At 39.1% G+C, this 27057-nt stretch overlaps 1 protein-coding gene across 2 annotated transcripts; it reads left to right on the top strand.

Moving 5' to 3' along the window:
* The first annotated feature begins 4723 nt into the window (after positions 1–4723).
* kdm5bb (lysine demethylase 5Bb) lies at positions 4724–25456 on the top strand. Of its 2 annotated transcripts, XM_061983861.1 has the most exons (28): positions 4724–5063; positions 11212–11289; positions 11514–11636; positions 11712–11882; positions 12254–12310; positions 12949–13113; positions 13190–13283; positions 13389–13507; positions 16074–16232; positions 17921–18040; positions 18120–18278; positions 18405–18586; positions 18677–18839; positions 18916–19035; positions 19520–19714; positions 19794–19975; positions 20074–20198; positions 20339–20489; positions 20552–20666; positions 20737–21092; positions 21777–21915; positions 21989–22168; positions 22241–22402; positions 23197–23682; positions 23768–23852; positions 23938–24137; positions 24230–24484; positions 24610–25456. In XM_061983861.1, the coding sequence occupies exons 1-28, from the start codon at positions 4911–4913 to the stop codon at positions 24742–24744; spliced, it is 4629 nt and encodes a 1542-aa protein (XP_061839845.1). In that variant the 5' UTR covers positions 4724–4910; the 3' UTR covers positions 24745–25456. The 2 variants fall into 2 exon arrangements, with proteins under 2 accessions (XP_061839845.1, XP_061839855.1); XM_061983871.1 differs by lacking the exon at positions 12254–12310 and having other exon boundaries at positions 4725–5063.
* Positions 25457–27057: the final 1601 nt, after the last annotated feature.

The following is a 27057-nucleotide window of genomic DNA, read 5'->3' as shown; positions in this document are numbered from 1 at the left end:
AAACTTGACAGACAAATGAATGTTAGTGTTGATGAAAATGTTTTATTAAAAGTTTGCACATGTGAGCAATCTTTAAAAAACGACTTGTCCAACAAACATTTTTACTGCATTTAGAGGCAAATTTAGCATTCTCACTTAAATAAAAGACCACCCTGAATATAAGAAAAAAAAACTGTTTTTCAATAACTGTGTTTGCTCAAATATTTTTCAATAAAATAATTTTAAACAGATATTTTTTGAAGATTGCTCACGTCTTAAAAACTGCTGTCATCAAGCCCCTCTAGTCTTGATGCCACAGAACTGAACAATTCCCATATCAAACATGCCATTTTTGGACAAAGTCCTGGAAAAAGTTGTATACTTACAGCTTAGTGACTTTCTCCTGTACAGCAACATGTTTGATACTTTCCAATCAGGCTTTAGACCCCACCACAGCACCGAAACAGCTCCGATCAAGGTGACAAATTATATATGTCTAAACACAAATGCAGGAAAAGTTTCAGTCTTTGAGCCCTGCTTTTGAAACAATTGACCATACTATCTTGTTACAGATGTTAGAAAACTGGATGGGAATATCTGGTTCTGCTCTTAACTGGTTCAAGTCTTATCTAGATCACAGGACATACTTAGTTGAAATTGGTAACTGTGTCTCTGACCATTTGTATATTACCTGTGGGGTTGCTCAGGACTCGATACTGGGAACCCCATTGTTCAACGTGCCTGTCACTTGGCCAGTTAATACGCAGGTTCATTTTGTCCTACCACAACTATGCAGATGACACTCAGATCTAGGTGTCGCGGCAGGTGAACGTTGGCTTGTTGATTTACTTTGTCATTGCATCGATCAGTGTGTGGATGCAAGAATAATTGTATTGAGTTAAACTCTGGCAAAACTGAAATCATTGTCTGTGGCCTACAGAAGCAAATATAAACTAGTCACATTGAAACAATCTCTCTGAAACCTAATAATCCGGTTAGAAATCTAGTATTAATAATGGACTCAGACTTTAACTTAAAGAGCCACCTTAAGCACATAAAGCCTTGTCAAAATCAAAGGAATATTGTCCAAAGAAGACTTAGAGAGATGAATCCATGCCTTTGTCTGCAGCAGGTTAGACTACTGTAATGCCCTTCTCACTAGGCTCTCTAAACGAGCTGAAAAGCTGCTACGTTACATCCACAATGCTGCCTGAGTTTTGATTGATTGATTGATTGATTGAAACTTTTATTAGTAGATTGCACAGTACAGTACATATTCCGTACAATTGACCACTAAATGGTAACACCCGAATACGTTTTTCAACTTGTTTAAGTCTGGGTCCACGTTAATCAATTCATGGTAAGGCCAGACTACAAACAGGAAATATGGCCATATTAGTCCAGTGCTTAGGTCACAGCACAGGCTTCTTGTTGCTCAGAGAATATACTTTAAAACAGCTATGCTTGTGTACAAGTATTGTCATGGTCTTGTGCCGAAGTACATCTCTAACATGTTAGAACCATACAGTATGAACCATCTCAGGCTCTGAGAACCTCAGGGAGTGGTCTCCTGCTGGTGCCCAAAGTCGGGACGAAATTTGGTGAAACTGCATTTCAATCTGGAATAGTGTTCCAGAAGCTGTGAGACAGGCCTCAAGGTTGGCAATGTTCAAATCCAGGCTAACAACTTGTATCTAATTGTGCATATAACACAGCAAATAATATATCTACATTCTTTGATTTTAATTTAAATTAGGATTGTTTTTGTGATGATTTTTTCTAATTATTTTTATTTGAATTATGATTCATTTTATGAATATTTTATTTTTAATTTTGCCTTCTTGTAATTTTTTATAAAGCTCTATGATTTGCCTTGTGTACGAATTGTGCTCTATAAATAATCTTGCCTTGCCTTGCACCCCTGACTCCACTAATGGTGTCCTTGCTGACTGTGGCCACAGCACAACGTCTTGGACATCATTAACCAACACCTCTTGTGTAATTGTGGACTAAATCTCTTCTTTTCTCAGAATCATCCTTACCTCTTTTTGGTGAAATCTTAGATAAAGATCCATTCTATCTTAGAGTAGTCTTTGTATCACCAACCTTTTTGCTGAAAGGACATGACTAATTTGTGGGCTTCATGGCGATTTAGTCACTCAGCCTATCTTACTCTCGTATACCTCCCACAAAAAAATATGGACTAGCTGACAACTTGCAAACTGATAAATTCAGCAGGAGATCAGTTATTTCCCCCACTTCAAGGAGGTCCAATTTTAGCTGCTTCATTTTACTAAGTGCTTTGTCTTCACAGGTCAGCATCAATAATCAGTATGTAATTGAAGTTCCTGGAGGAGACTTGGCCAACGTCCAGCGGGCGTTGTGCATGCAAAGCAACATTACAGCCATTGCTAATTGAGGTCTGGTCTCATCTTGACCACAAGTCTGACCTGATGTATGCCAAACAGGCCTTTGTCCAATGGACAATGTCCTCTGGTATGAAGGCGAGGGCATGAAGAGCAGGTTTGCTGAAGGACCCAGAGTCTCTTGAAAAATATCTACATGTAAGAGGGGCTTGGACCGAACAGAACTGACTTTAAAAATATAACCCCAATTCTTGAGACTTTGCACTGGCTTCCTGTTCATTTTAGAATTGATTTTAAAATATTGCTGTTTGCTTTTAAAGCTTTGCCTGGACTGGCACCTCAGTATATCTCGGACCCCATTCAAATTTACACTCCTGCGCGCGCTCTGAGGTCCCAGAGCCAGCTCCAGCTTGTGGTGCCCAAGACGAGACTTAAAACCAGGGGAGACAGGGCCTTCTCTGTGTTCGGCCCTAAGCTCTGGAACACTCTGACCCTCCATGTTCGAACTGCTCCCACAGTGCAGTGTTTTAAGTCTCGTCTTAAGACCCACTTTTATTCTCTGGCTTTTAACACTACGTGAGTTGTGTGGTCCTATGTGTTTTTAAATTTAGATTATTATTTATTGTTTATTATTATTTATTATTTATTTATTGTTTATTGGGGCGGCATAGCTCGGTTGGTAGAGTGGCCGTGCCAGCAACTTGAGGGTTCCAGGTTCGATTCCCGCTTCCGCCATCCTAGTCACTGCTGTTGTGTCCTTTGGCAAGACACTTTACCCACCTGCTCCCAGTGCCACCCACACTGGTTTAAATGTAACTTAGATATTGGGTGTCACTATGTAAAGCGCTTTGAGTCACTAGAGAAAAGCGCTATATAAATACAATTTGATTGTTTTAATTGGTTTTACCCTTTAAAATAGTTTTTAATTATATTTATTTTTATATTGTTTTTATGTTGGTTTTATATTTATTTATTTTTTGTTTTTATTCAGTCATTGGTAGAGCTAAGGATAATATTTTAATATTGTTTTTAATATTGTTGTGCAGCACTTTGGAAACATGTGTGTTGTTTAAATGTGCTATACAAATAAAGTGAATTGGATTGGATTGGATTAAAAATGCCAAGACCAAGAATATTGAAATTTACATAATTTTCACTGGATACCTAGAAGTCACTCTGAGCTTTACAGTACTTTTTACAAAATGTGTATTATCTGATTATATCAAGCTGAGCCTATTACGAAGAAAATAAACAATTGGGCTTTGCAGTGGAATTATTTGTATACGGTAGTTTACATTGGGGAAAAATATTTTAAGTTGATTACACATTAACTTATCTTACGCAAATAAACCATGTTGAAAAAGGCGAGGCAAGGCAAGTTTATTTATAGAGCACAATTTGTACACAAGGCAATTCAAAGTGTTTTACAGAAAATTACAAAAAGGCAAAAATGAAAATATAAAATAATAATAATTACAATTAAAATCAGAAAATAAATCATCATATAATAAATCATAATTACAATTAAAATCAATTAAATAGTGTCCATAAAATAAATTCCGTTGTCAAATGCACAAGTAAATAAAAGTGCCAACGTCGAGGCCTGTCTCACATCTTCCGAAAGACACTGCTTTTTTGTCTTGGATTCCACGCATTTTTGTCAAAACTCTTATTTAGAAAACTCAACTGAAGTAAAAAGTATGTTATAGTAAGTACTCACGTTATTCTCGATTTGACTAATTATGTTACGTTTGACGTTAAAAAACATCCATTTCAAAACTAGTTCCGGCAGCCTTTTTAAGGTGTTACCTGAACATATATTTATCCGCGCAAGAGTAAACAGGAAATATTCCACGCAAAAAACCTATACGACAAAACTTAGAATAATTTAATATATTTTATTCACACACTATGCTTTGTCACAACACAATACACACGATAAGCATGTTGCAGTGTGATTATTACTGTAATTGAGCCTACAAACATGAACAGTTTCAATTGGGTTTGTTTGAATAATAATTATTAAAAATGACATGAAAACATAACAGCAGTATAATCCCAGCCATATTGGTGTATATATGTACATAATGCGTTTTAGTTAATCAATATGTATAATTTTGAAGCTGGGAACTAACTGTAAGTGCATACAGCAACAACAACTAAACCCTGTTTTGTCCCAAGTGCAAAGTGGGGCATGAGTAAAATACAAAGTTCAATATTAAAATTAGTTTTAGGTTTATTTAAAGATGTTTAAGTGCAAATTGTGTGTGTATGTTAATCAATGAAGAAAATAAACGCAACTGTTTGGTGTCTATTTTTTTGAGCGGACGTGCTCACTGCCTTGGAACATTCTCTCCACAGTGCGTGGAAGTGCGCGCGCGCGTGTGTACGTGTGTGTGTGTGTGTGCGTGTGTCAGCTGCCTCATCTCGTGTTGATGTCGACCCGCAGCCACTGGGCCTTTCAGTAAATATTGAAATAACGAAACTAAAAACACACGCAGACGGAACACCCCGCTTTAGAAGACGCGACCTGACCTGTCGGAGCAACTGGCTCGGTCCGACACGATGAGCCAGCCTCGGCCGGACGAGTTCAAGCCTCCTCCGGAGTGCCCGGTGTTCGAGCCCAGCTGGGAAGAATTTGCAGACCCGTATGCATTCATCAATAAGATCCGTCCCATCGCTGAGAAAACGGGCATTTGCAAAGTCCGACCGCCTCAGGTGAGTGTTTTAGCGGATGTTTAAAGGTCGCTCGGACGTGGATGCTGCATCGAGCTCGGAGATGGAGCGACCACGGTGATATTTAAAGGGACTGTTCAACATGGCGGATGAACGGCTAGGTTCATTCTTTGTGCTGCGACGGCTGGCTCGCTCTCTTTCGGCGTGATTCGTGGCGTGAACCGCCAGCTTTGACCCGCTGTACACCTTTAAACAAGTTGTACGGGCGTCTTTTAGTCGATGTTTGTTAGTCGCCGTGTGGCAACAAAGCCCGTGTGGTCGTTGGGCTAGCAGGCTAATGCTAGCAAGCACCAACCTGTCATGATGTTGTAGCACATCGTGTTGCCATACACGGCTATGCGGAAGCCATCCTGCTGCGGTCCACAACATAATCATAAACGATTACACCATTTGTCGCCATAGATTATTTGCTGATCATCATTTAAGGCAGTGGTTCTCAACCTTTTTTCAGTAATGTACCCCCTGTGATTTTTTTTTAAATTCAAGTACTCCCTAATCAGAGCAAATCATTTTTGGTTGAAAAAAAGAGATAAAGAAGTAAAATACAGCACTATGTCATCAGTTTCTGATTTATTAAATTGTATAACAGTGCAAAAATATTGCTCATTTGTTGTGGTCTTTCTTGAACTATTTGGAAATAAAAATAACTAAAAACTTGTTGAAAAATAAACAAGTGATTCAATTATAAACAAAGATTTCTACACATAGAAGTAATCAACTTAAAGTGCCCTCTTTGGGGATTGTAAAAGAGATCCATCTGGATTCATGAACTTAATTCTAAACATTTCTTCACAAAAAAAAATCTTTAACATCAATATTTATGGAACATGTCCACAATCTAGCTGTCAACACTGAATATTGCATTGTTGCATTTCTTTTCACAGTTCTTTTTGACAGACATTTAAAAAAAATCTCACGTACCCCTTGGCATACCTTCAAGTACCTCCAGGGGTACGCGTAACCCCATTTGAGAACCACTGATTTAAGGCATCACTTGTCAACAGATTAAACAGCAGTGACTGTGTGTGTTTATTCTTCAGGACAATGTTCATTAATGGTGTCAGTGTTGATTAGTTAAAAAAATTAGTAGCTCAACAAGTACAACAGGTTATGTAATAACACTCATTATTGTTAAAAAAAAATGTGAGGTGTAACTACTTGCCATGTTCTACAACATGATAAATATTATTGCACATTAATATGGTTGCACATTTCCATGTATGAGCTTGTCTTGTTGTCCTCCATGTTGGCTTTGTGGTAAGCTGGCCTACTGACTTGAGTCTTCCATCTGGCCATTTTGTACACCAGTGGGGGTTGTATGCTACTGACTTGTAACAAAAACTTGGGCCTCCCCTTCTGTGACGGATCATCTTTATTGTAAGCGCTCAGCTGTGTGAGGAGTTGGCTCATATTTTTCTGCTTGATGTGTGTAGTAACCAAACCGAGCACGATGCAGGGTTCCTCTGTTGTCGGCAGCTCTATTCATATTGTGTCAAACGGGGTATTCAGCCCAAAATCGTGCATTTTGACTAGGTTAAATGCATCCATACAGTACTTAATACATTACCTTACATTGCATATCTTGTTGAGGGTATATATCAAAAAAAGAAAGGCAAAAAGCCACAAAGGCATAGTATCATGGAGATCAATACAGTGGAAGGCTTACTTGTTGTTGTTTTTACAATTAGTTCAGTGGTTCTTAACCTGGGTTCGATCAAACCCTAGGGGTTCGGTGAGTCGGGCTCAGGGGTTCGGCGGAGGTCAAGACACACCCGACTCATCGTGTAAATAAAAACTTCTCCCTATCGGCGTATTACGGATACAGCAACAGCAGAAGTCACACTGATTTGCAGGTGTGTAATTTGTTGTGAGTTTATGCACTGTGTTGGTTTTGTTCTTTGAACAAGGTGATGTTCATGCACGGTTAATTTTGTGCACCAGTAAAAAAACATGGTAACACTTTAGTATGGGGAACATATTCACCATTAATTAGTTGCTTATTAACATGCAAATTAGTAACATATTGGCTCTTAACTAGTCGTTATTAAGTACTTATTAATGCCTTATTCGGCATGGCCTTATTATAACCCTAACCCTCTAACCCTGGCCCTAACCCTAACCAAAAAACTCTAAATTAAGTCTTTGTTACTTAGAATATGTTCCCCTAGTGTCCAAAAAACTCTAAATTAAGTATTTGTTACTTAGAATATGTCCCCCATACTGAAGTGTTACCAAAAAAATATAACTTTGTCTTGAATTTGAAAAAAAACTTCACTAAAGAAGGGTTCGGTGAATGCGCATATGAAACTGGTGGGGTTCGGTACCTCCTACAAGGTTAAGAACCACTGAATTAATTCTAGAGCAGAGGTGTCCAAACTTTTTCAACTGAGGGCTGCTAAATAAAAACAATCCATCCATCCAATCCATTGTATAATATATTTTATTTTCAAAGCCAATACAAAATATTGTTTTCTTAATAGGACAAGCGGCAGGAAATGGATGGATAAAAGAAACAAATGCTGCTTGTCATATTTGTGTTATTAATCGGGGTGCATAATACATATCAGACAGATAATCATCTTGTCGATAATAGGAATTATGATGTCATGCCTATAACAAAAAAATAATAATTTGATAACCAATTCAAAAACAAACAAAAAACATGCTCCAATGAGTTAAGATTACCTGAACTATGCTGTGAGTGGGTTAGAGCAGTGGTTCTCAACCTTTTTTCAGTGATGTACCCCCTGTGAACATTTTTTTAATTCAAGTACCCCCTAATCAGTGCAAAGCATTTTTGGTTGAAAAAAAGAGATAAAGAAGTAAAATACAGCACTATGTCATCAGTTTCTGATTTATTAAATTGTATAACAGTGCAAAATATTGCTCATTTGTAGTGGTCTTTCTTGAACTATTTGGAAAAAAAGATATACAAATAACTAAAAACTTGTTGAAAAATAAACAAGTGATTCAATTATAAATAAAGATTTCTACACATAGAAGTAATCATCAATTTAAAGTGCCCTATTTGGGGATTGTAATAGAGATCCATCTGGATTCATGAACTTAATTCTAAAAATGTCTTCACAAAAAAATAAATCTTTAACATCAATATTTATAGAACATGTCCACAAAAAATCTAGCTGTCAACACTGAATATTACATTGTTGCATTTGTTTTCACAGTTCTTTTTGACAGACATTTTAGTGAGGGTCAAACCATCATGGCATGGGGGGGGAACTCTGGGTTTATGGTAATGAATGGAATAGCCTACCGGTACTTGATTTGATGTTCAGTTTATGAACTTACATTCATATTTTGTTGAAGTATTATTCAATAAATATATTTATAAAGGATTTTTGAATTGTTGCTATTTTTAGAATATTTAAAAAAAATCTCACGTACCCCTTGGCATACCTTCAAGTACCCCCAGGGGTACCCGTACCCCCATTTCAGAACCACTGGGTTAGGGTGAGCAAATCAAGTGAGACTTTTCTCCTACTTGTGTTGTAAACTTCCTAAGCTGTAAACAAACATGGCATTAATCGTTTGAGACTTCTTTACTGTTTCAGAGAAAGACATTTTATGTGCTATTTGGACCAAATGTTCTGCAAACATTCCGCGAGGAGGGAAAAAACATCAAGCGTCAACACATGAAACCTTATCAGCCACCTGAGAAGTAAGCATCGCTACGACAGTGTTTAGAAAACATTGTCCGATGTTAAAGAAGTTGCCTCAAAGCCAGCTGCAAAGGGCTGCGTGTGGACGGCGTGGCTTAGACGTTAGAGCGGTCATCCAGAAACTTGAGGGTTCCCGGAATGAATCCAGCTTCTGCCATCCTAGTTATTGCTGTTGTGTCCTTGGGCAAGACACTTCACCAACACCAGTGTTACCAACACTAGTGTATGAATGTGTGTCTGGCAGGGCTACCTTGCAATAGACATTCTTAAGCTCAATGGGATATTCCTGGGTAAATAAAGGTTGAAAACAGAAAATAATTGTGTGCACAAACTAGATTTAAAGGGGTCATTATATGCTTTTTTTTCTTCCTACATTTAAAACACTTCCTTGTGGTCTGCATAACATGTAATGGTGGTGATTTGTCAAACTTTTGCATTGATTTTGTTTTACAGACCATTTTGAAGCAACTTTCTGACTGTCTCTTCAGAATGCTCCATTTTGTGGCCGGTCTTATTTACGCGCCAAAAGCGCCTCCAGGCTCAGCCCCCTTCGATGGTGTCTCCACCCCGTCAGCCATGTTGTAGTTTTTAGCACTTCCATTTTAAGTCTACTGACAGATATACGTTTGAACTTTACGCTGCTTTCTAGTAGAAATGGCAACAACGGAGGATGTATGTACATTTTCAAGCCAGAAGATAGAGGAAAAATAAGGGACTTATTGACTAAAACTTTAGACCACAACTAAATAAAAATTGCATGAAAGGGCACCATTTAATCTACATTAAAAAAAATAGATATAGATAAGTTAATCGGTTATCAGTCTCGTTCTTGAGAAGCAGTAATATTGTCCTTTTCCCGTTACTTTACACATATTTGCTCTTTTATTCCACTTTGTAAGTTTGTATGTTTTTTGTAATAGTACTTTTAAAATTCCTTGTGTGTGAAACATGTTTGGCCAAGAAAAAAGATTCTGATTCTAAGAATGTGCAGCAGGCCGTTGGAATATTTTCAGGCCACACTTTGGACACCCCTGCTCTATTGTGTCGCTTGAAAACTGAATCGTATGTAAAACAAAAACATTTTTCCATGGGAAACAATGTAAATACAATAAATAAATAAAATGTTTTTAACACGAAACACATTTTTTAGAGACTAATTTGAGTTTTACATGCAGAAAACGATGCAAATGCATTTAAACGATAAATGAAATGAATTAATAAACATTTTCATCACTTAACCATTTTAGGAAAGACTCTTGTTGGTGATAAGTGCCGAGGAGCGGAACAGGATGTGGGGGAGAGCCCAACAGACGCCACCTACCTATTTAACCACACATTCTTTCTTGATTTCAATAGTGGATCGCACTTTTTTTAATCAAATGTTGTCAGTCCAAGGAGGCACTGACAAACGGCTGTGTTCTCACAAGACTTTGTTTACATTAACTGATGCAATCACATGCATGCCATATTAGTCTTGATTGTTTAATCAGACTTACCGTAGCAGTGTGGTGTGTTTAGTGACACTCTGGAAACACAAACCCCTATGCTATTAGTGATTTTTATTACTGTATGTAACGACTTTATTTTCCTCAATAGTTGGCTTATTTTGCAGCAGTGCCTTAGTGTGTGTACGTGGGGGGTATGGTGTAGTGGGTAGAGCGGCCGTGCCAGAAACCTGAGGGTTGCAGGTTCGCTCCCTGCCTCTTGACATCCAAATCGCTGCCGTTGTGTCCTTGGGCAGGACACTTCACCCTTGCCCCCGGTGCCGCTCACACTGGTGAATGAATTATGAATGAACGATAGGTGGTGGTCGGAGGGGCCGTAGGCGCAAACTGGCAGCCTCGCTTCCGTCAGTCTACCCCAGGGCAGCTGTGGCTACAAATGTAGCTTACCACCACCAGGTGTGAATGAATGATGGGTTCTCACTTCTCTGTGAGCGCTTTGAGTATCTAATAATAGAAAAGCGCTATATAAAATCTAATCCATTATTATTATTATTATTATTATTATGTGAGTGTGAATGCTTGTCTGCTGTCTGTGTTGGCCCTGCGATAAGGTGGCGACTTGTCCAGGGTGTACCCGCCTTCCGCCTGAATGCAGCTGAGATAGGCTCCAGCACCCCCGCGACCCCAAACGGGACAAGCTGTAGAAAATGGATGGATGGGACCTTAGTGTGTGTATGCGAGTGTGAATGCTTGTCTGCTATCTGTGTTGGCCCTGCGATAAGGTGGCGACTTGTCCAGGGTGTAGCCTGCCATCCGCCTGAGAGCAGCTGGGATATGCTCCGCAACAAGCAGTGGACGATGGATGGATGTACTAAAACCAAGACAGTGTCTTAAAATTGACACATATTTTTGGTGGAAAGTTTCTGCCAAAAAAACTAAGTACCACTGTACTAAAATATGAAAATACGATTTGAACAAAGCATGCTCCTTTTTTACATTCACCAGGGCTGGCAGCCTCCGTTTGCCTGCGATGTTGACAGACTTCACTTTGTTCCTCGCATCCAGAGGCTCAATGAACTAGAGGTGAGTGTTCATATATTTTGGAACCTGGCATCATTACAGGGTGTTTTAAGTGTCAATTAAACTTGAGATCCAGAAAGTAAAACGGTATAATTAAACTGAAAAAGAATGACCCTCACATTATCTGGGGTTAATAAGAGCCTTTGTATAATACTGTATGGCAGCCATTTTTCTTGTCTAGGTTATATTTCAAATTAACTGTTGTGATCGCCTCTATGTCCTCCCAGGCTCAGACCAGAGTCAAGCTGAATTTTTTGGACCAGATTGCAAAATTCTGGGATTTGCAAGGATGTGCCTTGAAAATTCCCCACGTGGACAGAAAGATTCTGGATTTATACCAGCTGAATAGGGTAAGTGACATATAACTTGGCCTTGTTCAACTGTTTTAATTGCCTCACTAACCTGCTCATCACTGTCATAACCAGCTTGTAGCAGAGGAAGGCGGATTTGACATTGTCTGTCAGGACAGACGATGGACTAAGATCGCAATAAAGATGGGCTTTGCCCCTGGTAAAGCTGTTGGCTCACACTTGCGAGGACATTACGAGAAAACTCTTTACCCCTACAATCTTTTTCAGAGTGGCGCAAACCTGCTGGTAAGTTAAAGACAATTTATTCCTTATGAAAAACTGTGTCTCTATACTGTATATGCCAACCATGTTATCTAATCACTTGCTTATGATGTTTTGTCAAAAAATTGTTTAATTTTGTTTTGAATGTGCCAAATAATGCTTTTATAGGATGTGCAGGGGAAACTTGTAAAACATTTTTATATATTCTATTCACTTTTACCCCTTTGATTATGTTATCTGTTGCCTAATCATTGACTGCTAATTTAATATAATTAGAAAAAAATCTATATCATTCTGTAAGAGAGCTCATCCAAGATCATTAGATTGGTACCACGTGACCTTCTGTGGAAGGTCACGCTAAATTGTTTAATTACATAAGCTCTCTCTTGCCTCAGGCACCAGAGGCAGCTTCCAAACTGATGCGTTTGGAGGCTGATCCTGAGCTTGAAAAGGTATGTTTATGTCAAATTATGAAGACACCTTGCAATTAACTAGATGCATGTTTATCTCTGGCTGTGTTCTATACTTTGTCAAACAATGCTTACACAAATACATAAATGTCATTTTAATGGTAAAATAACTTCTTACAGCCTACCTCATAGCATTTATCAGTATACCAATGTTTATGTGCCAGGTAAACATATGTTCACAAAGATAAATCAGTTCAAGTACTGTATATAAGTATCTTCTATTTATTTGAATATCAAATACACCTCTCTGCATTCATTACAATTGTATCTCTTCTGGGCTTGCATGTTGCTTCTTTATTTCTTTGCTCTCTGGTCAAGTTGCACAACAACTACATCCTATTTTTGACTTTTCTGTCTTTTGACTGCTGAATTAAAGTTTAAATGAAATTGTTGCACTAAGTCTCACAATGATTCAGTACTTTTGTCCTCCAAAGGAGGACATATGATGCAGGATGTTACTAGCAGATCTGTTTTAGCCATTTTGACCTCACATTTACAGCATGTTAACTGCAATAAAAGCTGATTTCTAATATTATTGCCCTGCAGTTAGTTCCAGTTAAGTACATATGTTGTAAATAACCACTGAGCAGTTAGTCTAACCTCTGCATTATTTGCTTCAGTGTGTTCAAAAGCCAGTCCAGCCAGCAGAGAGAGAAGAAGGAGTCGAAAGTTTGAAGCTGGTCGACAGCAAGGAGCTCATGCTGCAGGAGCCAGCATTGGGGCAGTCTACTCCGATGCCTGATTCCTACACCAGCGCTCGCAGAGGAAAGCGCATGAAGACTGAGGTGGGGATTATTCTCTGCAGACCCACCACACAGATTTACTTATTTCAAATTGCCTACCTCTTCACCTTTTTTGTAGTCTATCTGCGTGAAAATCGAACCAGGCGAGCCAGATGACAGTCGGCCGAACTTGAGGAGGAGAATGGGTTCTTTTGTTGCCAAGCCCGAACCAGGTCAGTCTTCAGAACACACAGCTGGAAACAACCCCATACGTGCATGTGGTTCTTTAAATAAAAGTAAATGCTGATGGGTCACTGGTGCTTCTATCTGCCTTGCAGAGAAAGAGATTCCCATTCTGGTTAAGCAGGAGCCAGTTGAAAGCAAGGAACAAGTCATCGAAACAGACAAATTCAAACAACGCTACAAGAAATACACCCCCCCTGTTCCTCCAAGTCCAGTGAGTAGAAACACCATTAATTTCGGTTCGGTATGTACCTTGGTTTAGAGGTCACGGTTCGGTTCATTTTCGGTACAGTAAGAAAACAACAAAATATAAATTTTTTGGGTTATTTATTTACCAAATTTGCAAAATCTTCCACCAAAAATATTTTTCTTAGTGGAATAATTGATGTGAAGTAATCGGAACCTTGGATATGTCAATAATTCATAATAACATTGATTTTGATTCAATATTATGTTTTGAGCAATGATAGTTAGAAAGAAAAAAAAACAGCTTTGTTTTATTAGTCAACATTGCAACTTTTTCGAAATTACATTTAACCTTTAAGCTTTTTTATTTCACTTTTTTTAATGTTTTTTTTATTTTAATAGTATTTTTAGAATGTGCCGTGGGCCTTTAAAACATTAGCTGTGGGCCGCAAATGGCCTCCGGGGCACACTTTTGACAACCCTGCTATAGATAATAAAAAATTAAATCTGATAAATCTATCGATTAAAAAGCAGAGCCTGGCGACGCATGCGCGTTTATCATAACTCTCTCGCTCTCTCTGTCTCTGCCCCTCCCTCACGAATGCTGCTGCGCACACCTCCACAATTTGTTTTGTTTTTAACCCCTTCGTAACCCTGAACGTACACTGAAAATACACGCAACCCTAATTCAAAATGCCGGACATTTGAGGCATTTAAGAAACTGCGCCCGGACAGCCCCGCAAAAAAGGACATGTCCGCTGAAAAGAGGACGTATGGTCAGTCTATCGTAGCCCTGTCGTTGCTAGCATGCCGTGTGTTGTGCCTCGGTGTGCATTGTTTACACAACGTGCGGTACGCTACTTAATATGTCCATGTGGAAACTCGTTCAGTACACCTCCGAACCGAACCGAAACCCCCGTACCGAAACGGTTCAATACAAATACACGTACCGTTATACCCCTAATATATATATATATATATATATATATATATATATATATATATATATATATATATATATATATATATATATATATATATATATATATATATATATATATCCATCCATCCATCCATCCATTTTCTACCGCTTATTCCCTTTTGGGGTCGCGGGGGCTCATATATATTCAAATTAATCTATAAGCATCTGTGTACTATAACATTTGTAAAGCTATCTATTAGGTGTGCACAATAATTTTCCGACCGATAAGTGTGAGGTAATATTAGGACTTATGATGTCACATAAGATGTCACATATGATGAACAATATCCGATAAAAAAATCTAAGAAAGCCCTCAAATGAAACAAGATTAGCCATACTATGCTGTAGGTGGGTTAGGGTGAACAAATCAAGCGCTCCTGCTAGGTAGGATGTTACAAAATGCCTCTAAGATCACCAGACCTCACCGTGTATACAAACATGGCGTTGGTCGTGCCTTTAATGAGACAAACTATTAACTTCACACCAATAAAACAACTGCAGACATGAATTGTAAATTTGACTAATATTTGTAGCAGGAAATTACCTGCAAACAGACGTATAATTTTTCTCATTAGCGTCACGATCCCAGCTGCACTGTACTATTTGTCAATCAAATACGTTACTTAGCGATGCATGAATAAATCCTACTTTGTCACAGATTAATGCTTAATTTGTAGACCTCTCCAGATATAAAGACATGATGAGCCTCCAATCTTTGCTTCTCAAGCCGATACTTCGCTCCGTGTGTGTCAAATGATGTGGGGTCGTAGCGAGCAACGTCTTGGTGATGATGAATGGTTTAAATCTTTCCAAAAAACCTTTCTTAAGAGAGTATAAATCCACTGCATTCTTTTTTTAAATATTTTTTCCATGATCCCTTATAAATTTGCTCATAAACCTTTCAAATACGCCCAAATCTGCATTGATGCAGGTATATAAACAGTAGCCTAATGGGACTCTAGACCATCGCCTGAAAGCTGTATGTGCCTGTCGGTCACGTGATTGCAACTCAGCAATTGGTTAGAAAGTAAACAATACCCATCCCTAATCAGGGCATAAGTTTCACTTATTTATGTATGTGATGTTTGCTCTAACATAGCATTGATGTCATTTTTGGCTATGCCAAATCTACAGGTATAGTTAGTCAAGTCCACCGTTGTTTGAGTCTTTCTTACCTCCAGGTGCACACAAAGTACAGTCATATCTACATTTAAAAAAATAATAGATATACAGTAAATATGTTATCGATATTGGTCTTAAGAATCAGGAAGTTATTGGTATCGGCTTGAAATGATTAGAAAATATTGTGCATCCCTACTATCTTTTCATCATTCACCATTAGTTTGTTATATTTAAACAAACAAACAAAAATGTCCAGAAGAATATAAAAGTTACCAGAAATGTGTTCATTTATTATTAATTGCGCGGGACCAAAGAAGGCTTTTTTAAAGTTGGAATTTAACTAATGAAATAATATTTTTCTCAAATTCAGAAATAATAACAAATTAATAGAAAAAAAACTATAAATTCCTTTCTTAGAGATTACTAATGGGTTATGAATTACTAATACTTCTGCAGCAGATTAATTACGAGCCTTTATTGCATTCTCCAGGTTGATCTGGTCGAGTGTCTGGTGTGTGGCAGTGGGGGAGACGAAGACCGCCTGTTGCTATGTGACGGCTGTGACGACAGCTACCACACTTTCTGCCTCATCCCGCCGCTACATGATGTCCCCAAGGGGGACTGGAGGTGCCCCAAGTGTCTGGCTCAGGTGAAGATAATTGAATGTCCGATGCAAATAGTGTGTTTCTTTAATGAGCAATTGAAGTAAACAATGATGTAAATTATATACACACAAAAATAACAGACTAGAATAAATCTTTGTTGTCCACTGAGGTGGAAAATTGGTGTGTCACCAACACAGGAGACACAAAGCACTAAAAAGTTAAAGTACCAATGATTGTCACACACACACTAGGTGTGGCGAAATTATTCTCTGCATTTGACCCATCACCCTTAATCATCCCCTGGGAGGTGAGGGGAGCAGTGAGCAGCAGCGACCTACAAACATTATCATATATAAAACACACAATAAGAACAGAGGTTAGGTAAAAATAGTAATAAAAGTGAGAATAAATTAAGCTCTATAAAAATATTATTAAAACATACGTAGAGCAATTCAGGTGGTACATGTGAATTTGTTTACTTTATATAGTTATAAATAGCAATGGCATTTGTAATAAAAATGCTCAGCTCTAAGTATATACAGTGCATCCAGAAAGTATCCACCTTTTGTTTTGTTACAGCCTTAATCCAAAATAGATCAAATCCATTTTTGTCCTCAAAATTCTACAGATAATTCCCAATAATGACAATGTGAAAACGTTTTTTCAAAAATGTTTGCAAATGTATTAAAAAAAAAAGAATACATTTACATAAGTATTCACAGCTCAATACTTTATTGATGCACCTTTGGCAGCAATTACAGCCTCAAGTATTTTTTAATACTGTGCTACAAGTTTAGCAAACCTATCTTTTTAGTTTCGCCCATTCCACTTTGCCCATTCCTCTTTGCATCATTTCTCAAGCGCCATCAAATTGAATGGGAAGCATTGATTTTCATCCAGGATATCTCTGAACATTGCTGCTTTTATCTTGGTCTAGTCCGGCAAGAACTCGGTCACTCTGTAAGAGCTACAGCATTCCTCTGTGACGAGAGGAGAACCTTTCAGAAGGACAACCATCTCTGCAGCAATCCACCAATCAAGCCTGTATGATATAGTGGCCAGACGTAAGCCATTTCTTAGTAAAAAGTTTTCCAAAATGCACCTGAAAGGCTCTCATACCATGAGAAACAAAATTCTCTGATTTGATGAGACAAAGATAGAACTCTTTGACGTGACTGCCAGGCGTCATGTTTGGAGGAAACCAGGCACCGCTCATCACCAGGCCAATACCATCCTTATACAGTGAAGCATAGAGGTGGCTGCATCATGCTGTGGGGATGTTTTTCAGCGACAGGAACTGAGAGACTAGTCAGAATGGAGGGAAATATGAATGCAGCAATGTACAGAAACATCTTGGCTCAAGGCTTCTCATCCAACCTGATGGAGCTTAAGAGGTGCTGCAAAGAGGAATGGGCAAAACTGCCCAAAGACAAGTCTGCCAAGCTTGTGACATTGTTTTCAATTACTTATGTAAATGTGATTTTTTTTGTTATCTGTTTTTCATTTTTAATGCATTTGCAAAAAAAACTTTACTTTGTCATTATAGGGTATTGTCTGTAGGATTTTGTTCCATTTTGGAATAGGGCTGTAATGTAACAAAATGTGGAAAAAGTGAAGCGCTGTGAATACTTTCCGGATGCACTCTAATATATAAAATGATATGTGGTTGTGTAAATGAAGAATATCTGGAACGTGTACACAAATGTTTTTAATACCTATCTTATTCTTTCAGGAATGCAGCAAACCTCACGAAGCATTTGGCTTCGAGCAGGCTTACAGAGACTATTCCCTGCGTGCTTTTGGGCAAATGGCAGATGCCTTTAAATCAGATTATTTTAACATGCCTGTTCATGTAAGTGGAACACAGTTTGTACCGAAAGAAAGACATCTAAATCCTCAAAGTAATTTTTTTTTGTTCATGTATCTTGCAGATGGTACCTACAGAGCTGGTGGAGAAAGAGTTCTGGCGCTTAGTGGGAGCCATCGAGGAGGATGTTACTGTTGAATATGGAGCAGATATAGCCTCAAAAGAGTTTGGGAGTGGCTTTCCCATTCCGAACGGAAAGTTTGAGGTTTCTCCAGCTGATGAGGTAAATGACTCATCATGTAGGTCACATCACACAAAACATGAATTATACAAATGAATGAAAACGAGATAAGATCTAATGGGTATTTCTAGTCATTTGTTTTTGATCTGTATCTGTTGTCCCATACAGAAATACCTCAAGTGTGGGTGGAACCTCAACAACATGGCAATGATGAATCCATCCGTTCTCACACATGTCACAGCTGACATCTGCGGAATGACATTGCCGTGGCTTTATGTTGGCATGTGCTTCTCCTCCTTTTGTTGGCACATTGAGGACCACTGGAGCTACTCCATCAACTACCTGCACTGGTACAAAAAAAATCTGTAAATAGTTATTTAAAAATGACTTATACTGTACATCCTTCATTTATGGTTCCTTTTTATTTAAATCACTCTAAGGGGGGAACCCAAAACATGGTATGGCGCTCCCGGTTTTGCTGCAGAGCAGCTCGAAGGGGTGATGACTAAGCTGGCTCCAGAACTGTTCGACTCTCAGCCAGACCTGTTGCACCAGCTTGTTACCATCATGAACCCCAACACCCTGATGGCTCATGGTGTCCCAGTACGTTTCTATGCTTGCAACAAAGTACAGATAAACTTGTAAAAAGTATCCTAATTTTTCTGGGTTTCTCTTTTAGATTTATAGAACAAACCAGTGTGCTGGTGAGTTTGTCGTCACGTTTCCCAGAGCCTACCACAGTGGCTTCAATCAAGGCTTTAACTTTGCAGAGGCAGTCAACTTCTGCACTGTTGACTGGGTAAAAGTTTTTTTTACATATATAGACTTGTAATTGTTTTGTAAATCTGTGGCAGCAGTATAGTGACATGTTTGTCAGCGACATGCGGTGAGGTTCAGAGCTAGTACTCCTTTGGAGTCAGATTTACACATATGGCCCCCACAGATGCAACTCACACAGATGCAACTCACCCTATGACTTTTTGCTGCAGTTTATTGTCCTGTGGAATTTAAGACATTGCACGGGATGTCAAAAATTCATGGAGTATAATAAATCCTTCTGCAAAAAATATTGACAACATGGATTGTGCATTCAAAGTGTGTCTGCTCTGTATTTTATCGGTACATGTGCTAACTCAGCAATTTTTACTTAAGAAGATAATCCATTTATGACTGCACTTCATTGCTTTTTGTTTATGATTAGGCCCTCACCGTTAGCCGTCAGTTGCATTTAATGGAAAAGATGAAACAGGCTAACCATATCGCTTCTCTTTCTGTAACTGCAGATGCCTCTCGGTAGACAATGCGTTGGCCACTATCGCATGTTACACCGGTACAACGTTTTCTCCCATGATGAGATGGTGTGCAACATGGCAGCAAAAGCAGAGACCCTTGATGTGGTTCTGGCATCTGCTGTCTACAAGGACATCAGCATCATGATCCTTGAGGAGCAGGAAATGAGAGAAAAAGTGACAAAAATGGTAAAGCAGGAATAGTTAATTGCACTCAAGCATGTCCCTCATTTATAAACACTCACCACTGATTTGGCACTCCTTTCAGGGGGTAGTGCACTGGCAGGAGGCAAAATATGATCATCTTCAGGATGACGAGCGACAGTGCCTCAAATGCCGGACCACCTGTTACCTGTCTGCTATCACCTGTACTTGCAGCCCAGGAATGCTCGTCTGTCTGCATCATATCAGCGATCTCTGCTCCTGCCCAGTCACCAACTACACACTGAAGTAAGCCCCACTAGAGTCCCATTAAACTCAGACGCTAGCAAGTATGAATATAATTAATAACTCGGTTTAAGACTAAATATGTGAATATTTTCTTCTAGTTATAGATACACACTGGAGGACCTGTTACCCATGATGAATGCTGTGCGGCAACGAGCTGAACAGTATGATGAATGGGCCTCCCGTGTGTCACAGACTATAGAGGCTAAACTGGAAAAGAAAAAAGGTAAGCCAACAAGTGTAAAGCAAAAAATGCTTTTGGCCAGTCTCAATCCCAAGTACCGTACTATAAATAATGAACAACATGGACCATTTATGTGTGAATTTGTTGGACTGTGGTTATTTAACAAGGTCTCCTCTCCTCAGGCCTGCCAGTCTTTCGGTCTCTTCTCGCTGAATCAGAGTCCAAGCTGTTCCCTGACAACGACCTGCTGCGTCGACTGCGTATGGTTACCAAAGATGCAGAAAAGTGCTCCTCCGTGGCACAACAGCTGTTGAACGGAAAGAGACAGACCAGGTAACGTCATTCAAAAGATGTATAGATCAGTTATATCAAGTTGATGGGAAACTGTTCCCAAGGTATCAATTTGGCAATGGAAAATCCCGCAGCCAGCTGACTGTGGAGGAGCTGAGTTCGTTTGTAAGGCAGTTGTATAACCTCTCCTGCAGCCTCACTCAAGCCCCATTGTTGAAGGTAGGTTCACAGAGTCAATCTGTGACCTTTACACACCTCAGAATATTGCTCACTGTGTGTTGTTTTGTAGGAACTTTTGAATCGTATTGAAGACTTCCAGCAGCACAGCGAAAAAGTCCTTGCAGATAGGATGCCCAGTGTGGCCGAGATCAAGAATCTGTTAGATGTCAGCTTTGACTTTGACGTGGACCTGCCTGAGCTACCTCGCTTGAGGGAGAGGCTGGAACAGGCTCGCTGGCTCGAGGGAGTGGAGCAAGCCAGCATCCAGCCTGCAACACTGACTTTGGAAAACATGCGAAGGCTCATCGACCAGGGTGTGGGTCTGTCACCGCACTCATCTGTGGAGAAAGCTATGGCGCACCTTCAGGAGCTTCTGACTGTCTCAGAGCATTGGGAGGAAAAGGCGAGCAGTCTTCTGAAATCCAGGTATAGAAACAATGCCTCATGGTGTTTGTCTATTCCCAAAGGTACAAAACTCTCCAAACTTATAATTATAGCTTTATTCAAAATCGAATATATTTGTTTTACGAGTCATGTCTCACTTTCTTTTTGGGTCTTTGCACTGATTGTATCTGAATGATTTCATATCACGTCAGTGCTCCTGATTTTGCTTCATTTTAATTACAGCTAGTGCAAAAAGCTGTGGCTAGAATATTCAACCAGATCAACAAAAAGTGAGCATCACGTTTAGTTCCGACCCTCATTCCACTGGTGCTGTTCAGCATTTACTGTCACAAGTCGCTTTTAATGGCATGGCTGTTTAAGAATGTGCATCTCTCCATCTTAACTTAGAGCTTAAAATTTTACATTTTTGAAAGGTGATATTCCCTTGCCATGCATAGTTGCCATGCTTAGCTTTGAATTTTGACTTTTATTCTTTTTAAAACACATTTTTTCCTATTGGGGAAATGTCATATAACTAGTCTTAGTTTGGAAAATAACAACAATCTTGTATCTAAAATATATTCAACGGGTTTTGTTTTTTGAACAATCATTTCCTGTGTGGATTCAACAAAATGCAGCAACAGTTCTCGTTATGAATGTGGAATTCATTGTGTCCACTTTTATAACTTACAGTGTTTCATTATGTAATGTTTTACTGCCCAACAGACCACCTCACTCCATTGAGACCCTTATTGCTGCTGCTGAGGAGGCGTCTAGAATCTCCGCTCACCTCCCAAACTGCCTTCTGCTGAAAGATACCATCAGAAAAGCTCAACAGTGGCTTCAGGAAGCTGAGGAACTTCAGGTCAGGACACATTCAACTGTTTTTTTGAACGTTTGGTAGCATGTGTTACCCATGAAAACGTTCTGTTTTTCAGGCTAACGACCGCATACTAATGTTGGACAACTTATCGAATATGGTGTTGCGAGGACAAGCTGTTCAAATCCACCTGGAGCCTTTGGATAGACTGGAGTCTCTAATGACAGAGGTGCAAAACTGGAAGGAATCTGCTGCTTTAGTTTTCCTTCAGAAAGACATGGCCCATTCCCTGCTTGAGGTAAATTATTCAAAAATTATCATTGAACCTATGAAAAAAGCTAATGGCTTTGTGTTGTGTTCTTCATCAAAGGTTCTGTGTCCAAGATGTGAAGTTGGAAACGAAAGTTCTCTCAAGAGGAAGGCCAAGAAAGGGAAGGAATCACCTAAAAGTAATAATAAGAAAACCCTGAGACTTAACACCGCCATTGATTTGGAGAAAGTGCTTTCAGACGCCAAGGATTCCGCCTCTGCTGTAAGTTGCAGTAAACTAACCAACTGTATGTGTGGGGGGGAAAGGGCAAAAACACAGCTTATCCTCCCTTTTTAATAGACACTCAAGTAATTGCCGGTTGCGTCAAATGGATGCCTCATTTTTTCCCATTAGGAAAAAATAAGTAGTGCCACAGGGTAGGTCCTCTCTCCATCGTACACTTTTGTTTTCTTCACATTCTTTACCATCCCCAATTTGCAGATTTGGAAAACGTGGTTACAATGTTGAGCTTAATTATTTCTCAAACCAAGCATTAAACCACAGTTAAAAAGAAAAAAAAACATTTAATTACCGGTAACAAATTTGCAACAAAAATCATGGTCTTACAAATGTGGGAATTTGAATATACTTTGAGGCTCACTCACTCTTGGCTAAATTAACTGCAATGTTGAAAAAAGTGCTAGTAATTAAGAAGAGAATAATAAGTCATCCTCCCACTGTACTTCATTATTGATATAAATTAAGAATGAAAGGACACAAAATAGGAACTGCTCGTGTGAGGCAATTACACATTATATTCCCACTGGAATACTAAGGTGATAATTCTCCCTTGAGTAAGCAACAAGCAACAGTATACCTATGAAACAAGATTTTGTGCAATCAAAGTCATGCTCTCAAATAGATGCCTTACTTCAAATAATGCCGGCACATAATGCAGTTAAGTATGTATATGCCCTGAGACACCTATTTTAAGAAATACAGTGTATACATACATAATACATGAGGAAAATACTGTTGAAATGCTATTTTTTTTAAAGTAATCTCTTCTTTTTTAGAATACAACTCTGGAGGAGCTGCAGGTCAGGGAGATGGAGGCAATCTCTATTTTAAGAGCGGCAAATGAGTCGAAACTCCTCCCTACTGCAGACTGCATGGACTTGAAGGTGTGCGTCTGTCAAAAGGTGCTCATGGGAGCCATGCTGCAGTGTGAACTCTGCAGAGACGCCTTCCACAGCGTGTGTGTCAGGGACAAATTAGATCTGAGTGAAACACAGCCGTGGCTGTGTCCACAGTGTCGGCGATCCAGAAAGCCCTCATTGGAAAAAGTTCTCCCTCTATTTGAGTCCTTGAGGCACCTTGGGGTTCGCTTGCCGGAGGGAGACGCATTGCAAAACCTGGTTGAGAGGACAGTTAATTGGCAGTATCAAGCTCAGGAAATTCTACAGTCTTATAATTTGACTGAAGTGGATAATGAAGCAGAATCACCTCCAACTCTGACCCGTTGTGCATCTGGCTCCTCTGACAGTTACAAGAACACTCAGGTCGGTCATCATCTCCTTGTGCCACTTTTTGTTTCGTATGATGTCAATTTCAGTGATTAAAGTCGGTTACGTTTTTTTCTTTCAGGCTCCTTATTTGACTCCAGAGTGGAACAAGACAAATCCTGCTCAGACGGTTTTCTATACCGAGCAGAGATGCATTCCGCTGCAGGGTCAGGGTCACCAGAGCCTTAAACTATTTTGTTCTTTGTTATTTCTGTGGGACTCATACTTATGCTTTGTGTATTTGTCTAACAGGCTTAAGTCAGGAACTGGAGGAGCTGATGGTGGAAGGTCTCCTCTTACAGGTGTCAATCCCAGAAGTCCAAACCCTCCACCATGTTTTATTGGAAAGAGCCACGAGCCAGTTCACAATCACTTGCATGTCTCCACGGCAAGACGACCCCACAGACTGCGATCAACGTATACAATTTAACTCTCAGGGAAAAAATATCCAGGTACCAACAAATGAAATATCTGACTTCTGTGACTCCCCTTTTTAAAGAAGAATGCCAGTTTGTGTGATTGCTAACTTGTTTCTTTTTTTTAGGATGATGACATGAGGGACCCTGTGTTTGTTCCAGAAAAGAAAGCAAAAAGGCATTTAGAGAGGAAAGCTCTAAATACTAAGGGGTCAGACAGAAAGCACTCTCACAAAAGGCAGAAGACAAATAAAAAAGAATTACTTCGCAGACAGGCGTCAAACTTGTCTTCAGCACGGTCTGATATCTCACAGTCGGATGAGTCTGACGAAGACATGGCGTTGTGTCCCGCAGAGAGGTGTCAGCTTCCAGAGGGGGATGAGGTGAGGGATAATGCCTAAATGCAAATGAATGTATAAAAATGTATATCAGGACAAAAAATGTATATCAGGACGGTCAGAGTTGTGCTCTCATGTCTCAAAGGTAGTTCTCTTTGCTCTTCCCGCAGGTGGATTGGGTCCAGTGTGACGGTAGCTGCAACCAGTGGTTTCATCAGGTCTGCGTTGGAGTCACAGCTGAGATGGCAGAGAAGGAAGACTACATTTGTATCCAATGTGCACTGAGCGACTCTGATGTGCACTGAGCGACAGACACATGAGAAAATGAAGAGCTTTTTCCCCGAAGGACAGTAGTTGAGGTGCCACTAGTCACACCCTGCCACACCTGTCCAACCTTTTTGTAACAATGGTGCTATCTTCTCTTTTACTTGTTGTTAAGAACTATATTGTTTAGATTTTTTTTGTATTTTTTACATACATATTATATATATTTACTTCTTCTTATGAATTGTTTGTGGCTGTCAAAATGAAAAAAAGGACAAATAGCGCAGGATATGATATGTACTGCATGGGATATCAAGAGTGTTATGTTAAACACGCCCAGTATAGTAAAGGTAAAAGATTGATTAAGGGTTAAATATTATCTTCTCCAGAGCCTCTTTGCATGCTTAGCAAGATTTAATAAGAATGAAATCAAGGTTTTCCCCTCTCTAACCTACTGTTTTTTTAAATCCAATGTTTAGTACATGCATCTTAATATAATTATTCCCATTTTTGTTGAATAGGTTTATTTATCTGAGCAATACTTTGACATAAATGCATCTCCATCAAATTGTTGGTGCCATAGCAATGATGTGATGTACAAAAAGTTACACAAATGGATTTACGCCAGCTACAGGGAGCTTATGTAGCAGGTTGGAAGGAAATAATGCTCACATGGCAGTGTGTAACTTGGTCTAGGATGCTCAGTGTGGATTTCGCATAGTTTATATTGTGGAATAAATTCATTTTGTTCTATGGAGGAGTCTGTTTCAACCCTCAATGCTACAATGCCAAAAGGTATGTTGGATGTAAAAGAAACAGTGAATAGTTGTAAATATTAGTACATTTTACACAAAAAATATTGCTGTCTATTAAAGCAGAAAGCTGAAGAAGTGCAGCATTCAGCAAAATAAATCAAAACATCCCAATAAACAGATTGGCTGGTTTTGGACTAACCCATTTAGAACCAAGACATTAATTGAGTTAAAATTCTGCACTTTCACTGTTGGCCAGCTGTCAAGCATTACAAACTCAACCTGTAGCAAGCAGTACAGTATATAGCTTTTTTTTTTTAATCAACTACCACCAGATTTATGTATGTGATGGAATATGGAGGGATTCTGGTTTACAGTTACACAAATATCTCACTAAAGATTTATTAAATTAAAAGACAAAAGTAGGCCCACACATTGTATAGCCTTGATTAGAATATTATTTCAAGCCTTTTGGGCACTTGCTGTCTGTTTTTATTTGTTGTGACGTATGAGCATAAATCTATACGTACAAATGGTATGGTACAGTAGATCTATTTCACATTTGAACGGCTATTGACATGACAAGTTCACAAATGCTTTTAATGAAAAGTTGAGAAAATGCACTGTGATTGACTGGAAACTAGAAGAGGATGTAATGCGTCTTTTGTCCAAAATAAGCTGGGAGAGGCTCCAGGCTACCTTCATATATACAATGTTGCAGAAATGCATGTGTGTAAATTAACCAAGAGGAAAAACTGCTTATTATAGTATCAGAGGTGTTTAGGGCACGTCCGACCGGTAGGAGGCCATGGGGAAGACCCAGGACATGTTGGGAAGACTATGTCTCCCGGCTATTCTGGGAACGCCTGGGGATCCCCCGGGATGTACTGGACAAAGTGGCTGGGGAGAGGGAAGTCTGGGCTTCCCTGCTTAGGCTGCTGCCCCCGCGACCCGACCTCGGATAAGTGGAGGAAAATGGATGGATGGATGGATCATAACAGGACTCATAAAATTTACAAAATATCAAATCAAGGAAAAGTTAAAATAACGGTGTGAAATGCTTTTATCTTTTCCAATGTTATTGTAGCTGTACAATTGTAATAGAAAAAACATGGGCACACAGTAATATGCTGCATTACATTGTAAATCATTCCTGTTTTTTGTGTGTTTTTTTTTTAAGTCTTGTTTCTCTCACAAAGATAAAATTAAAAAAAAATTTTAAAAGGGAAATTATATGGGAAAATTCCATGTCACTGGATACTCCATCACAAAGGAAATTGCATTACAAAAAGAACATTGACCCAAAATACTATTGTAGCAAATTATGTACATCCAGGACACATATTTAATGCAACGTCTGGAGGTTATTTGATATAATTTATCTATCGACAGATGTATTTCTTTTTTGCAATAAGCTTCCTGCAGACATGACAACACATACAGTAAATGGCTGTGTACAGTATAATTCAGTGTTTTTCAAACTTTTTTGAGCTAAGACACATTTTTTTCATTGAAAAAATCCCGAGGCACACAACAGAAAAAAATGAAACTCACCAGCCGATATTGACAGTAAAAAGTCATTCTCGCAATTATTGGATATAA

Source organism: Nerophis lumbriciformis, linkage group LG01, assembly GCF_033978685.3.
Source record: "Nerophis lumbriciformis linkage group LG01, RoL_Nlum_v2.1, whole genome shotgun sequence".
In the NCBI taxonomy this organism is placed as follows: Eukaryota; Metazoa; Chordata; class Actinopteri; order Syngnathiformes; family Syngnathidae; genus Nerophis; species Nerophis lumbriciformis.
The sequence above is the reverse complement of the archived record's forward strand: the minus strand, read 5'-3'. Positions and strand labels throughout refer to the sequence as shown.